Source organism: Pagrus pagrus, assembly GCF_965226575.1.
Source record: "Pagrus pagrus genome assembly, chromosome: 1".
Taxonomy (NCBI): domain Eukaryota; kingdom Metazoa; phylum Chordata; class Actinopteri; order Spariformes; family Sparidae; genus Pagrus; species Pagrus pagrus.
Window position 1 is genome coordinate 12,919,692 of NC_140185.1, and position 16,938 is coordinate 12,936,629.

The window sequence follows — 16,938 nt, forward strand, 5'->3', positions numbered from 1 at the left end:
AGCTGTCATTGAGTATTGGATCACATGTTGTCAAACCCATCCTGTATGTACCATAACTTAATTGGCACAATATGGACATATGTTTACAGTTAACCAGCAGCACCGTCACCACCACAATTAAGCAGCTGGTCACATTGAGAAGCCACTTAAGAGTCCCTCGAGGAGCCGTCATGGTTGGATGAGCAGCGCGTCTTACCAGTTTATGAGGGCAGAGTGTGGAGGTCATGATGCAAAGAGACACTAATGCAGCGGTGCATTACAAATGAAAAGTTGGCATGAATTATTGATGTCAACATCTGATGTCCACAGAGTTCAGTTCTTGGAGTTAGCATGGAGTGTCAGAGCGTTTGTTAGCTTTTGATTGGCTCGCTGCAGTGATAAATGACAGATGCCCAAACACGAATGCATTCACTTCTTTTATTCATAAGATGGGAATATTTTGTACATCTTATGCACAGCAGATACAAAGACAAACATGTTCTAAACCACAAACTAAATTCCTCCATCGCTCTAATCCTGCGTCCCATTTCAAAATGGCCCCACAAAAAAAAGCAACCCTTTACGTTTGTAGTCCAGTTTCACATTCTGAAAAGATCGTTTTACAGCAATCTCATTTTAGCAGAATGGCACAAGCCACGTTCAGAATACCATTTTTTGACAGATAACCCACTTTTCCCCTTTAAACAAATTGCACTTTTTTCCTCTTTAAAACTACGTCAACAGGATTATAGGATCAAAAAGTAACACCAAAAACACAAGAGACGACTAAACATCCAACTTATACAGGTTCATTATTTAGTTGCACAAAAATGCATAAATATACATTACGCAAAAAAGTACAAAAATATTTGTACTTTCCTTTGCTCAAATAATGACAGACATTGATATGATCATAGGGACGGGGGTTGTCATAGAACGTAGGGATGCATTCACAAGGTCCATGCGAGATAAGCCATTTACAGAACAGCCTAGCTTTCACAGAGGTAAGACCAAGGTTCTACAGGAAAACAAAACATTTCGCTGTCTAGGCCAAGGTAAAGAGGCAACACAAACACTAAGAAAATTAGGATACACAGAACTCTGCGTTCTAAATTCATGCCAAAAAGACTAACATGCAATGACTCTTAACGCTTCTAAACCTCCCAGGAGCAGCGGTTACCCGTGGAAGGACTAGCTTAACAACTGTAGCTTCAATTCAACAATTCTCCTCAGCAATTATGGCCCATGGAGTTTGACTAGGCTTTGCATGAGGTTGTTTTTTTTATTTTTTTTATTGAAGATGGTACCGCAATAGTTGCCCAGGATAAGCTCAGATTGTCGACAGCAAAAGATGGTTTCATCTCACACTCCCCCCAGAGACAATCGGGAGGAGATATAAATACTGTTTGTTTATAGTAATGCATATTTGTCCATTAAATAAACCTGATTAAATTAATGAAGAGCTTGGCAAACCTCACTTCAGCTGGACAAAGGTGTGGTTTCCAGAGGCCTGAAGGAAACATGGAGAACAGGGGTTAGTCCAAACACGCCGATAAGCCTCATTTCACAAAACACACAACAGAACTTAGGGAACAAGTCTTATTATACTCTTCTTACTGTAACTTATCCATGAAAGCCGCAAAACAACATGTAACAGTCTCAAAATACTTTGACTTCCCCAGACGGTCAGTGGCTCTCAGCTCCAAGCCAAAATAATCAAACACAGGCCACAAATGTGTAGCTTTAGATGTTAATAGTGTTTACTGGGAACTAGTTTCAGCAGCAGAGTAATACACATTTGTTGTGCTATTAAGTATTTGATGACAGCAGGATGGTGAATGTGGAATTGACTCAAAAACTACAGCACAAAGTACAATCTGGTGATATTCTGTATTTTTCTTGTCAATAAATCCCATTAAAATGCCAAATAAGAATTTCCACCTCGTGGTTGCTCGTATCTGCCAACCATTAAGCTGCAAACTGTAAAACATGGATGCTCACACACGTCTTCAACCCGGCAGCACAGAAGATCTCTACAATCACCAGTTTCAAGGTGGACACCCAAGATTAGTGTCAACAATTCAGTCTCTGAAATGTGAAATAGTCACAATCTTTCCTTCTGTTCCTGAGTTTCTGCGCTCAATTAGGGCCAGAAAAGTGCGTTATGATGAACATTATGATGTCACAGTGAAGTTGACCAATGGGATATACAAAATGTCATCACTTCATTTTATCCTGTTAGAGATTTGGCAAGAATTTATACTTTGATTTTGACAGAAATTCACACAAATTCTAATCGGCACTAATCATCCTCGAGTCCAAATGATTTTGATTTATTTAATAGCACACAAGAGAACATTAACAGAATGCCTTATGTCTCCCCCCAGGTTTGATCAGAAAAATCAAACAAACTACTGATTACAACTTGAATACAAATATTTAGTCGACAAGAAAAAGTTATTATCCTGTAACACAGTGGACGTTTATGTGCCAGATTCGAAGAAAATCCTTCAAGGCTTCCCTGAGATATCGCACTGACAAGAACGTGACCGGTGGACATGCGGACAACCTGAAAACATAATGCCTCCAGCCAGACAGCAGCAACGACTCAACCCTACAAACTGTATCCAAATCCTGACAGCTTATTCATCTGAACCGTGGAACTCATCGACCAAAAACTATTAAAACCTAATCAATGAGCCACGCTGTTTGTAACATGTTCCTTCACTTTAAAAAAAAAAAACCCTGTAGTTCATTTTGCGTCAATCCCACAAACATCATCCTACTGGAGCAGCACATTCATATTCATCTGCATCTCTAACAAATGCAGATTCATTAGAGTAACATTTAAAAACTACAGTGACCAGCTGTTAAAGGAAACAATTCATGGCCGATTACAAAGATTTATTTCTTTAGTAGGAAGAAATTGTCTTGTTGCTGAGCGCCACAGACAGGTTGGAGCAGAATAACACACTGTTGGTTTTGATATTTTCATGGGATTTGTTGACCTATGACACCTTAAAAACACCAAATCAGTTTTTTGGACATTTTCATTCACATGACACATTCTGTAGTTTTCAGTCAGACATTGTATTAGTGCAGGTTTCAGTTTGCGTGACATCAGGTTAACAGAAGATAGTGGGTGGGGGTTTGCAAATCTAAAACACACTGTTTGACCAAAGGTTACTCACTAAATATCTAACAAAACTGCCGGGACTTCCATCCGGGCTGGGAAGTCTCAGAGGGAGTAGGGTACCAGCGCATCTAAAGAAACACAAACACAGTCATGTACACCACACCAAAACCAGGCTCCAGTCCTTCAATCCTCAACTAACACAGTTTGAAATGTACTTTTGACCAACAGGTTTGGAGGACTGTCCCTTTAAGCCCTGGTCACTGAAGCCATGGGAATGTGGGTCACGTAGCTGCTCATTGAGGACAATAGTCCTCGAGTAATTAACAGGCATGGAAATGTGGAGAGTTGAACCTCTCCATGTGTTAAACATTTCCACAGGGTGAGAGCTGGTTTACCTGTTCCATACCTGTGACTAAAACCTGAGGCAGAATGAGGCCTCGCATTTCTACACACTATTAAAACAGGACAGAGGCCACGACTGCAGGCAGGAGGGTATCAACAGTTGTTTACAGACCTCTGGAGCCTCCTGACGTTACATTTTTCTTTCAGACTAACAAGGCCTAGAGTCAGGGGAAGAGAACTGGGGGCGTTTTAGGGATCTTTCATCAGATTGCAATTAAAAAGGCTTTTCCCCCCTTTGTGTGGCTACACAGTCGGCTTATGTTCCAACAGGACAGTGGACAGTAAGTTGGCACCTCCAGAGAAGGCCATCAGGTCTGACAATTTCTCAAAGCAAATACCTCACATTCCTCTGCCTCCTGTGTCCTACAAAATGGGTCTATGTAATAGCTGCCTACTTTGCAGTGCAGCACTCCCCTGTGCTGCTCTTACGTCGCAGGAGGAAGTTGGATCACAATGAACTTGAAATGACCCAACGAGAAATATTTTCCATTGCTATTGTTACCAAAAGCCCTGCCCACTGTAGTCACTAGTGCCGTCACATTTAGACTGCCAGCAGCTTACAATGTAATCAATTTGTACCCATTTCTCCCCATCTTGTTTATTCAAATCTGGAGGACATGATGGAAGATGTATTAACATGTTTAAAACTGATATCTGGAAGAAGATCCATGAAAATAAAAAAAAGTTTTTAATTGATTCGAGACAATGCCAGCATGTTAAAATGTTAAGGTTGCAAGTTAAAGTGCAGCTGTCTTAGCTGGGTTCAAACTTCATCTTAAAAAAAAGGTACAATATGTAAGAATTCGTCTTGCAGAGTTGTGTAGTAACGAGTCCTAAACTCTGAAATTCGTTAGCATTTTTCCAGTAGCATCCAGTTCCCTCGTCTCAAAGTCTGAGTTTTTTTCAATTGGTTTTCTGTTAAATGCCTGAAATAAGATCTGTAGTTACCACATGCTTAAGATATTTACACGTTTTGTTCTACAACATAAAATACATCATTAAATGTCCCACAATTTAATTACAAAGCTCTTACGTGTCTTAAAAACAGCAGTTGCTAACCAATGTCTAAATGAGACTACAGAGGTTGTCACGGACACGCAGACTCATCTACTTACAGGTCCAGGTATCAATTTTCAGAAAATGTATATAGTATTGTGTAGTAAGACGCTTAGTGGTGTTTAAATCATGCAACCTCAACGTAGTTTGTTTGTAGCCTAATGTTAGCTTTTTACTTCTAGCGAAATAGGTGAAAGAATATTTCCTTTCTTGGCATTTTGTGAGTTACGTTTATTTATTAGACTAAAAAAGCTAAAGTGGTGTAACAAGACAGGACAGGCTGGTTAGTTTGCTAATGTCAGCAGATATCTCTGCAACACAGAACATAGGAGCCTTTAACATAACGGCAAACCTGTCATTTCTTCAGATTCTGTTGATTTTAATTAATGTTTGAATGCTTTAAAATTAAAATTCTTACATATTGCACCTTAAAGGGTTAAATGTCTTTCTGAAATGACTTCTACTTCTTTAGGTCACGTTGCTGCAGAACAAAACATTTTTTATCAGCACGAGAAGCTTTTATCTTTCAGCACACTGACATATGGAGCTCCATTACAGGAAAGATTTACACATCCATGTCTTCACAACAAAGAAGCCATGAGCCAAAAACAGCCAGATGACAACCACAAAGAGGGATTTAGGGTTTAGTGAACTGTAAGGTTACACCACATCAAAGAATGCACACATCACTTCCACTGATGGCAGCAGTCGTGATATTTTCCATTTCTAAATGACAAATCTTTTTATTACAACATAACTCAGGATTTTAAACTTAGATTCATCCTCCTGTTACTTAATATTAAGAATGGGCACAAGTTGTGCCGCCAACAGCAACTTGAAGACTTGATATCTGGGATGACTTCAGCAGGTCTTTGTGATACCTCAGAGTGCACCATGTTATTTAGATGATTTAATGATGCATCTCTGCAATCTCAATCATCTTCTTTTTCCGCCCCTCAGAACACATTTATTTGTAGCTGTGAAGGACAAACTGAGGAAGATGAAATCACCTGCACACTGAGACTTTAACACAAATCATGCATTTAATGGCAGCCGTGCAGGAGCGTAGCTGTGTGCAGGCATTAAGTTTGTGTGTCCAGAAAAGGTTCAAAGGTTCCCTGTAGTGTGAAAGCTGAATGTGAACTGGAGGACAGTGAACTAGAAATAAAATAGAAGATGAAGATGAAACACACACCGGTTGGTCCCTCACCTGGGCGTGGAGGGCTGCAGCAGCGGCAGCGGCCGCTGGGTAAGTGAAGGCTGCGTGAGGGAGGCCTGGGGTCAGCTCCGTGGTGTACAGGGGGTAAGGAGTCCAGGCATCCGGAGATGCTGGGATCAGTGCTGCCCCTGTCAGATCATCTGGGGAAGTACAGGGTGGGAGGAAACAAGAGGCTGACTGACCTACCCTTGAACATGTATCATGTAATCAATCAGTAAACAGGCTGAAAGTTTGAAACAAGGAAGAAAATGTGTCATCAAAACATGCTGCAAAAAGAGAGAACTGCTTTGTATCGACATAATGTGGCTTTTAGGTTTACTGCTGACCGTTAGATTCTTATTGTAGGAATAGCTTGTACTGTCAAAATATTATTCGCTTTTACAACCTTAAAAAAGGTGCAGTCAGACCAGATTTCTTCTTCATTTCTACACAAACGGACGGGGACACATTCACTTCTGGTTCAGGTTCAATCTGATTGGTCAGGCTCCAAGACTTTCCAATGTCCAGTCAGTTTGAGAGCAGGTGGAACCGTCCTCTCAGTTAGGATAAACTGTATTAGTTATATTCTTGTTTTACAAACACTTGATCTCTTTTCACTCTCCTTAAATTAGCAACTACCCACAATGCAGCATAAAAAATGAGTTTATTCATTAATTTTGTCTGTAATGGAGATGTGAAAGCAGAGAGAAATATTGACTGGATCGACGGTCAGATTTCATTTTCCCTGGAGATTTCGTGCCCGGTGGCAGACAGAATTACACAATGAAAGTGAGGTTTATAGGGAACCAATCTGAACGTTAATGGTGTCATTACTCTAAAACCATTATATCGTGCAATCAACATTTACTTTATGATGATACGTTCAAGCACAAAAATGTATTGCTCCGTAAAAGTTGATCCGCCGGAAAACATGAAAGAGGAACAAAAAGTAGCGCATCAAGTCAAACTGCTGCAGCTGTGTAGAGGCACGCAGTTCAGGCTAAAGAGCCAAACATGTCGCCAGTAGTGACGTTTTTCACAGTTCAGAGGAAAACATTTATTTATTTATTTATTTATTACAACAAATCTTATTAGAGCTATGGAATATTAAATCCTCCATCTTTGGTCATTACATCTTAGCCTCTCTTACCCTCAGGTGTGCATAAACTACAAGTTAGTAACTCATTTTTTAAATAATAAAATAAAAAAAAAATCAATATTGTATATCTATAACAGCGATAGATGAGAAAGTGAAATGATTGATATGCTGTATAATTTACACAACAAAGTGCTGTTATTACCCTAGCAGCTCTAGCTTCTACTAGCTCCCACAGTTTGTGTTTAAACGCACCATTTCCTGTCTGCTTTTTAAAAAAAAAAACCACACTCCCGGCGAAATCTGGTCTGAATGCATCCAACCCTGTCGTCAACCATCGCCTGTCCAAAGCTAATGAATCCAGCAGGTGTTTTGGCAAAGAGAGCAGAGACACAACTGCTGACTGAACCCTGTGTGAGTGGGATTTCCCAGCTGGACAGAAGCAAAGCGGCCGTCTTTAGAGTCGAGATGACGCATGCATGTGGAGGTGAGTTAGTCCTGAGTTTGTTAGACACTGTTCTTTAACCCCTGCCCATTTGTCTTTAATGCCACAACATCCTTAGACAGTTTTTAAAAGAAGGCGAGAGGCCAAGGTGAGAGTGGATGAGAGAGCCTAGAGTGGTGCAGCCGTACAACTTACATGGGTCCCGTGCAATGAAGTGTGCTCCTAGAGCAGGGTGGATATTTGTGGGGTTCGGTGTGGCCATCAGCTTACTCTTTGCCATCTTCGTGTTGGCTTTAGCAAACTCTAAGCGCAGGGTCTGGGGACTTTCGGGGTCAAAACGGATACCCTGGGGGAAGAGACGGAGGAGGGGAGGAGGGGGACATAGTATCGTAAGGGAGGTGGGCTGAGTTTGAGGGGCTGTAGCTCAGTAGTCTCACACGGCCTCCTTTCCTAAAGCCATGTTTTCCATACTCAGGATGTATCCTTCAAGCTTCCCTTGAGCTAAACACCTTTCCGTCCTCCTGTGGTATTTCACCCTTCTCCACCTGACTGCTTTCACTAACATAAAAAAAGTTCTTCAAAAACTAACAAAAAGAGGGCAGACTGAAGGATACACTCCTGGAATATTTCAACATGCTTGCATCTCTTTTTCCTCATGACGAAATCAAGAGCACAGGCGACTGGAGGAGGAGCCGCACGAGCCAGGAGGAGAGGGAGACGAGGAAAAGGGCCGATGACGAGACTTATGAGTGTAACTCCTTTGAGGTGGTTTAACCCTGCTTGTGTTCTTGTGCCCTAAGCGTTGTGCCCACATGCAGGTGAGTAGTATTTTGGTGTATGTGTGTGTCTGTGTGTGTGACTGCAGGTGTGTCTAAGAGGTGATGCTCATAAGGAAGGCTATAGGCTATGAGAGAGAAGTGTTAGATACTGCCAATGTGGGCTACTGGGTGACAAAATAAGAGGTTACACTACTGAAGATGTGTCCAAATAACACTACAACATGTGGCTAGAGAACAAGTATTACAGTAAAGCAGTGATATGCAACATAAGAAAAGCTATACCAGACTAAGAAGGGATGTGTATCAAGGTCAAAGTAAACTACCGTAAGGCTACGGGATTCTGGCCTCTTTCCAAAAATGGCCCTGCCATTGAATTATAAAAGACAAAATGGGTTGGCTTGGAGAAATTTTGAGGGAAAGAAGAATGTTTTTAAACTCCCAGTCATTTTTTTTTTAGGTTTAAGCAAAGGTTAGAACAAATACAAAGCAACATATTTAAAAAGGAGATTAATAAAAAAGGGGAAAATCAAAACAGCAACAAACTCAAAGACAGGAAATAAACCAATAAAAAAAACAGGCAATGCTTACATTTAGTGCATTTTTCGCAGCTTCAGCTCCGGACCGACTGTCAAAGGTTACAAACCCGACAGGCTGGAAGGCAAAAGGGAAGAAACGCACTGTCATAACAGACACCAACAGAGGACTGTCTTACACTGCATTTTGTCAAATATCACATTTTAATTTAATGTTGTGGTAGAAAATCAAATCAAAACAGCAAGAATATAGGAGAGGCTATCCTTTTTTTCTTTAAGGGACAGTTCACCACCAAAATCACAAATGCACATCTTTCCTCTCACCTGTAGTGCCATTCATCCATCCAGATTGTTTAGGTGAGATGCACACCTTCTGCCTTCTCTCCAATATAGTGGAACTCATCACATTCAGCTTGTGATGCACCAAAAAAATTAATTTGAAAAACTCGACAGCAATAATCTCTTCAGAAATCATGACCCAGTTCCTCAAGATAATCCACGGACCTTGTGTTGAACAGTTTCACATATTTCAACATGCAGAAGGAAGCGTGCATCTATTCATGGTAGGGAGGCTAGCTAACAGAAAAAACAAAAATAATAATTATTCATTTTCAGCTTCTCAAGTGTTAATATTTTATGGTCTATTTCCTCCTCTAGGACAGTAAAACTGAATATCTTTGGGTTGTGGACAAAACAAGACATTTGAGGACATCATCTTGGGCTTTGGGAAGCACTAATTGAAATTTCATAGAAGAAACAGCTAATCGATTTATCGAGAAAGTACTGGCAGATTAGCCAACAATGAAAATAATGGCTAGTTGCAGCTCTACTAACTAAGCTAGCTAACTTTATAGCACAGCCTAAATGGACACATCAATGCTTGCATGGATTTAACAATTTCTGGACACAGCAGCAGGGGTTTCCGGTTTCCTGCCCTGCCAACTCAAAAGGGATTAAAATTATTTGATATCGTGTTGCTCTTCTGGACTTTATATCGCACCGAATGGTTCAAATTATGATAGTGAAACAAGTCATTTCGTGGGGGTTTATCCACCGTTTTACAGTCATGTTTTCAAAATGTAAGCTTATGGGAAAAGTCCCAGGTCCCTAGTGCATCACGTGACATAGTAATCGCACCGTTTAACCACTATGAATGTTGGCTTTGAAGCCTGGCGTTCTTCGCATCTAGTCCTTGAGTAGATGCACAGTTCCTTCTGTCTGGTGATGTGGTTTGTGGGAATAGTTCAGAAAGAAAACAGTTCCAGCATAAAACTGCTCACAACAAGGTCTGTGGATTATCTGAGTAACTGGGTCGTGATTTCTGGGCAGAGAATTGCTGTTAATGTTTTAAAATGTATTTCTTTGGGAGCGTTGAGCACCACAAACCGAGTGCCGTCTAGTTCCATTATATGCAACAGAAGACAGACATCTCTACAGCTGATATCTCCAAAACTCTGCAACTCACACCAAAACAATCTAGATGGATAAACAGCACTACTATGTTGAAGTTACAAAGACAACAGCACTGCCTGCTCATCTGTTTAGTATTTTAGTTTAGCATTAAAGCAGTTTCTTCCACTCATGGAAGGCATCTCACCTGTTTTGATGTTAACTTAATCAGTGACCCTTCATAACCCTGCAGGGAAAAAAGATAGCCAATTATCCACCCAGGAGTCACATGCAGGAAGTCAAGCATGAACACTTCTTGCTATAAGCGCAACCTGCTTGTGTGCGCCTTCACTTTGAGCTGCCATCACAGATCCTTCTGTGACAGTGTTGTACTTACATTTGTTATGGTAAAATGAAGACCATGGTTAGTATAAAAGGGGAAAGCACATGTTATCAGATATGCGAGTTTGAGCAGAGATTGAGCATGACTTCCAAATAAAGCCAGTGTTTCTAAACCAAGTTAAAAACAGCACAAGTGTCGGTTAAAGCATGAGCAAATTCCTGAGAAATGAAGGGGAATTTCTCCTGACCAGAGTATTGATAGATGGGATCTCTCCTGATCCTGATTTACAACCATGGAAAATTAAGCAACTTTCACTGGCTGTGATAAATCTTGAGAAACAAGCAGAGCCAGATTTAGCTTCAGTAATTCAAGGTAGAAAAACATTAGGTCGAATATAGAAAATATTAAAAGGTTCCTCTTGTAAAGAAAAAAGGTTTTTCTGGATTCTGCAAACCTGAATGTAAACCTTCAATGAATCAGATCCATTCCCACACTCTCTGCTGTGTTTGCCTACTGCTGAAGTAAAAGTTACAATGACTTAAGAAAACAAGACATTTTAGTGGTTTCACAATCTGCAAATATAACAAGAGGAAATAAAAATTTCCCTACACGGTGGGCGAGCTGGGTCAGAGAGGGTTGGTTGGCCAATCGCAAGGGCTACTCATTTACACATTCCAGAAGATCATCCATGTGCGAGGGATACCACTTCCAATTTAGTTAGTTAGGACACGGGTGGGAGGGGTGTTTATGGAACTGGAGCCCGGTCAAAAAACAGAGCGATGGACGAACAATGATGTGGCCTCATTTCCATATATGCAAATATCTGGACGTCCATCGCTGGGAGATCGTTTGATTCAACTACAAAAACAAGGAGCGCTTATAAACTTCCTACTGTGTGGACTGAAGCATCAAATGCTACAGGAAGTGATATCACTTCATCACACGTTCTACTTCTACTTTCATAAAATGTTTCTTTTGTGTGCAGATTCATTTTAGAAACACTTTCCATGCAACATAGATCATGAAATAGTTGAATAATACTCTGATTTGGCATCTTTTCATAATCATAAATGGTCCCCCGTCATGAATAAAAGGATAAATAATTCAAAATAAACCAGGAATCGATATAAATTGATAAGACAAAAATTCAAGTCACTCGTGAGGATATTAACAATAATCCCAATAATGGAAAGTCTACCCCTCAGTGTTTTTATCCTGATCCCTGTTAAAATCTTACATCCTTCCATTCTCAGTTTATTCCATTTATATACCCAAAGAAATGTGTCTGGTGGTAACTTACCTTAAAGGGTCTGAAGAGGAGGTAAAGTTCCCGTGGTTTGATATCAACTGGTAGGCCACTGACAAACAGTGTTCGTACCTACAAACACAGAGACAAAAAACTACATTTGGTCTGATGGAGGTGACTAAAATGTCTTTTCATGCTGTGCCTCGTCTTTATTCTCTAGGAAGACATCATGCGAGTCAAGATCTGAGACCTGCACAGAAAATATATATGTACACATGCATGCTTGGCCATGGTCCCAACATCTCTCATTCCTCCTTAATAACCAACACACGTATGGATTTAGAGGAACTTTCCATGAAACTGTGCGTGCAGTTAACATTCACAGCATCGAAGTCCTGGGATATGAGAAAGAATACAAACAGAAAATGGGTTTTATTTTTAAAAGTTTAAGATAAAAAGGATCAAAATGTGACAGAAGACAACACAGTCCTGTTTAAAGTGGTAACCGATTAGTTGTCTGGTCTATAAAATGTGAAAAAAGCTCTTATTTTGTCCACAACCCAACGATACAGTTTACTGTCCCCAAAAATATTATTTCTAAGAGAATTACTCAAACTGCTTATCAAAAAGTTGAGGATAAACTTAATAGTTGACACCTAATCGATAAATCATTGCAGGTCTAGCTCTGCATGTCTTGAGTTGGACATATGAACTGAGTGGAGAGTCAGTTGTGTTTATTCTGTACACTACAAATGTTGCTGGAGATTTAACCCTTTAAACCACTGATACCCAACATTATTTTGGTTTGTGATCCCTTTAAACGAATGCTGCGTTTCAATACTGATTCTGCCATGCCATTTACTGTGCCGGAAACATTTAGTACACCCCAATATGTAGCATGTCATGTGCAGTATGCCAAAAAACAGGATGTCCTGCTGCATCTTGTCATATTTTGCAGTGTGCAAAGCACACACACGGCATGCTTTTCTGGCTATTCTGACCAAAAATCCTCCATGCAGCGGAGATGTGTCACACCGACTGCAACGCCAAGAGAGCGCAGAGAAACGACAGTTAAGCTGCGATCCAAAGCGCATACCATTTAATTTTTACTTTAAATATAGTGCTACAGACTGATGGATCTGTGAGTAAAGAGTCACGGTTGAATGCGCACTGCTCTGAGTGTTGTTCTGTATACTTCACTCGGCAGTAAGTACTTTGTAATGGCTGCTGTAGTACGCATTTAACGCAAGAAGAAAGCATGCGATTTGGAACGCATTTTTCTTTATCTGAATTAGTAAGAGGCATGAAAAGAGGTCCAATTTTTCCATTACATAATAAAGCAAAGATTAGAAGAAAGGCTTTAAAAACTATGATAGAAATCATTTTGTTCTTGGCCTGATGAAGGCCTCCACAGCTGAAACAAGTATTCATGTTTTTACTGTTATGATTCGTTAGCCATCAGATATTAAAGTTTTTTGTTTTTTTACTCATCATCCTCTCGAGTGCCTCGGATTTCAACTATTCTCAACAAGCAGGATCCCCAGACTGAAGCGCACCAGGGACACCATTTTCACACCTGAGCAGCAGAAATGTGTTTAACCATCTCACGACTCTTTGGCTGGGCCCCGACCCTTAGGTTGGGAACCCCTGCCTTGGGCTCTCAAGACCCAAAACACATGACCACTTGCCGAAACTGATTTCAAAATAATCCCCTCAGGATTTAATATTTGTCTCATTATCACAACCAAACAAAATAATTTGATTAAAAACAGTAAATTTGCTACATCCTCCAACATGTTACGAGCTAAAGGGGGAACATAAGATGCTCTTCATCCTGCAAGAGACCCCTGCACTGCCTTCAAGGACCCTTGAACTCGCCTTGAGCAGACATTGAGAGCCGATACTGTGTACAGATCAGTGTGGCCGGGGAAAATAAAGTGTGCGAGGCCCATTAGTTCCCAGCCGGTGGGGAGGCCCTCAGTACAATGGGGCTGCCAGACGAACAGCACTGGACAACAGTGCACAGCGTGACACCATTTCCTTCCTGTGACCCGCGGCTCCAACCCTGCCGGCCCTCCGGCATTTTTCAGGTGCCGCACAGCAGCAATTCTCAGGCCTTTACAAGCCAGTACATACAGATATTGAAGGCCGGCTCAGCGGGACACAAACTCAATGGAGATGTTTTAATCTGTCCACCAGCTCCAGATCCAGGAACTCTGACGTTTTAATAAAATCTTTATTGCATCAGTTTTATATTTAGGTGGATTTCTAGGAAAAACAGACAAGACTTTATCTTGGTGATTTAACAGGTCTCTTGACAAGCATTTTGGCCTGTTTGCTTAATCTTTGCCCCGTAATTACAAGGAGAAGAAAAAGACAAGAGCAAATTAGGCTAAGAAAAGTCAAGTGGCCTCATGCTGCTTTGTTGTAAGATAATGGGAACAAAGGAGGACCAACAAAAGGCCCAGCGCTCCCCTCAGTGTCTCTCCATAAGGAGTCATTAAAGAGGAAATACAGCCGGCCACACAGGGCTGAAGAGTGGCAGCTGTAAAAGAGTCAAATCCAATTAAATCAAGTCGATTTAAAAATGTGGAGTATTTTAGAACTGGAAATTGCAAATAAGGACAGAGCCTGGACATTTATTTGTCAGTGTCATGATGACCTGGAGCCTCAAGTTGTGAAACCTGCAGCGTTCCTGTGACGCATCTTGTCTTGCTTGGCACCTGAATGCAAACAAAGGCAGCTAGTGACGGCAAATAAACTGAGCATGCTGAGGAAAATGGCATTTGAAAATTAGAGGCACAAAATTTAATTTATAGGACATTTTATTCCTTTTTTAAAATGCTGATTTCACTCATTTAAAGCACTTTTCACCTATTTTATTTAATATTTTGGATTATATTGCTGCTTTTTAAAAAAAAAATCTAGCACACATCACAACCTTTTTTTGCAGTACAGGTCACAAAAACAAACATTGAGTTTAGGCCTTCAATAAAATGTTTAAAAAACGCATGTTATGAGCTTCACTGCTTCATTTTAGTGGCTCTTTGTCAGAATTATTTCACACCTGCCGACACATTTTAATCAGTACAAAAAAAGAAGACGTCACTGCAAGCAAACATTTTTGAAGATATCCCCAAACTTTGATACTCGACCCTTTAAATTGTCTTCCTCATTCTTTATAAACTGCTCCAGGAGTTTAGCTGAGAGCGAAAAAGCCGCAAAAGCTGCTGATAATTCACCCGGCAGACTAATGTAAAAGTAAGACTGATGAAAGCCAAAGGAAACCTGATGTGTCGGTCTGCCGCTGAACGGCTCAGAGTCCGGTGCAGCGGAGGAACCAAACTTTTGCACACTCACCTCCTCCTCGATGGAAACGTTGTTGTTCGGCTCTGCGTCGGTTTTCAGACTCATATCGTCGGTGGCCTCGGCGGCTGCGGCTGCACACAGTATCAAGTCTTTCTTCGTCGAGTGATATTTCCCCCAAGTGCGTCTGAAGCTGCAGTGAACGTCCTGGTGGCGCTTCTTGAACTTGAGCGGAGAAGATGTGCCGAGGCGGTGAGGTCGTGGCGCGGCGGCGGGCGAGGGCGGCGAGGTATCCGAGGATATCTTCGTATGGCTGCTGCGAGAGAGAATCATTCATAAAAGGGAGGAAAAGGGAAAAGGAAAGAAACACAGACACGCCGCTAAACTAAAGGTGAGAGGGTGGATTTGTGCTCCGTGTGTGAGGGTGAAAGATGGGGGGAAAAAGAAGTGCGCGTAAAAACAGAAAGCCTCTGCGCTCACATCAACGCTCTCAGCTGTGGGGTTAATGTGCGCAGGAAGGACAAGTAAACTTTTCTCATTGGAGCGCGTCTCTCTCTCTCTCTCTCTTTCCCTCACTCTCTCTCTCTCTCTCCTCCTGCCCCCCACCCTCTCCTCCTCCTCCTCCTCCTCCTGCTTTTCAATTAGGTCATCAATTATGTTGGAGTCCGCTGTGAGCCGTAATCAAGCTGCAGATCCGCCTCAGCTGTTGCAGGAAGACCCGGCCCCTCCGCCGCTACATCACCGTTTCTATGGGAGCCGGAGAGCCAATGGTAACTTATCTCACTCACTCTACACTTTATATTAGATTACAATTAAAATCACGTTATTATTATTCACTCATAGCGCTATTTATGTTGTAAATTATCTTGTTTTTTTTAGGCTACATGTTTGCTGTCACTGTAAACTAAACAAAAATGCAATAAAATAAAACTAGGCTAAAATGGGACTTTACGCTGTTTCTGTGACACTGTACCAACTGCTCAAGATGCTGCTCAACTTGGAGAAGAGATTCAAACTCATAATATTAATATTTACAATATTAATGAGACAATGATACAAGCAAATTCTTATTTTTTCCATAACAGAATAAACAAGCTGTTCTCAGAGGAAAAAAAGGTCCCCAGAACACTGTTTGAAGCCAGAAAGCTGGCAGGGTCCGCCACATATAAACAAAGTAAAACAGTATGAAACTGTGTTGTCCTTTAAGGTCAGATTGTATATCTTTGTATATATTTGTATAAACGACGTTTATTCAGTCGTGAAAACGAAGACAGTTTGTTTATTTAGTTCGTTTAGGCATAAAAAAAAAATCAGTCAGTGAAGATTTTTCTCTTCTGATTAGAATTTCTTCCCGAAAACTACATAGTGCACCTTTAAAACCAAAAAATGTCAGGCCTATTTAAAGGGGAATTTAAGGTAAGGCAGTTTTATTTATGTAGCACATTTTATTACAGGTAATAATATTACAGAATCAGCTTTATTGGTATGTGTACACAAACAAGGAATTTAACTCTAGTTAATTTTGCTTTCAGTGTGAAGGGAATAGTATAATAAACATTAAATCATTAATTTAAGAAAATCAAAACATTTAGACTAACATGTACAAGATAGAGCAGAACATTCAGCAGTATTTACAGGTTATTGCACCGTGTTTTTCTGACACTCTGACTGTTCAGTGTTCATCAGAGTGACAGCATGGGGGAAGAAACTGTCTCTGTGTCTGGTCGTTTTGGCGTGCAGTGCTCTGTGACGCCGACCAGAGGGGAGGAGCTCGAACACTTTGTGTCCGTGGTGTGAGGGGTCTGCAGAGATGTTACCTGGTAGTTACATACAACAACAAGGATTCAATGATAATAATTAGAGCTCAACCGATGTGCAGTTTTTGGGGTCGATGCTGATACCTGTATCATGCTGATTCCTCAAATGTGGTCATCAAACACTGTAAAAATATCCTGCTTTTGTTACATGACATATGCAAGATATTTTACAGCTCAACAACAAACTTTATTCTCTATAATCTAAAATGACAT

General features: G+C 40.8%; 1 protein-coding gene across 3 annotated transcripts; it reads right to left on the reverse strand.

Moving 5' to 3' along the window:
* Positions 1-403: 403 nt before the first annotated feature.
* On the reverse strand, positions 404-15,455 carry LOC311249351 (RNA-binding protein, mRNA-processing factor 2a). 3 transcript variants are annotated; one of them, XM_084340336.1, is made up of 8 exons: positions 14,963-15,455; positions 11,657-11,734; positions 10,222-10,260; positions 8,680-8,742; positions 7,508-7,658; positions 5,769-5,932; positions 3,171-3,243; positions 404-1,489 (listed from the first exon to the last, which is right to left on the reverse strand). In XM_084340336.1, exons 1-7 carry the CDS (start codon positions 15,239-15,241, stop codon positions 3,178-3,180), a joined length of 840 nt encoding a protein of 279 aa, XP_084196462.1. In that variant the 5' UTR covers positions 15,242-15,455; the 3' UTR covers positions 404-1,489; positions 3,171-3,177. The 3 variants fall into 3 exon arrangements, with proteins under 3 accessions (XP_084196462.1, XP_084196463.1, XP_084196464.1); XM_084340337.1 differs by having other exon boundaries at positions 5,784-5,932; positions 14,963-15,452; XM_084340338.1 differs by lacking the exon at positions 3,171-3,243 and having other exon boundaries at positions 5,784-5,932; positions 14,963-15,454.
* Positions 15,456-16,938: the final 1,483 nt, after the last annotated feature.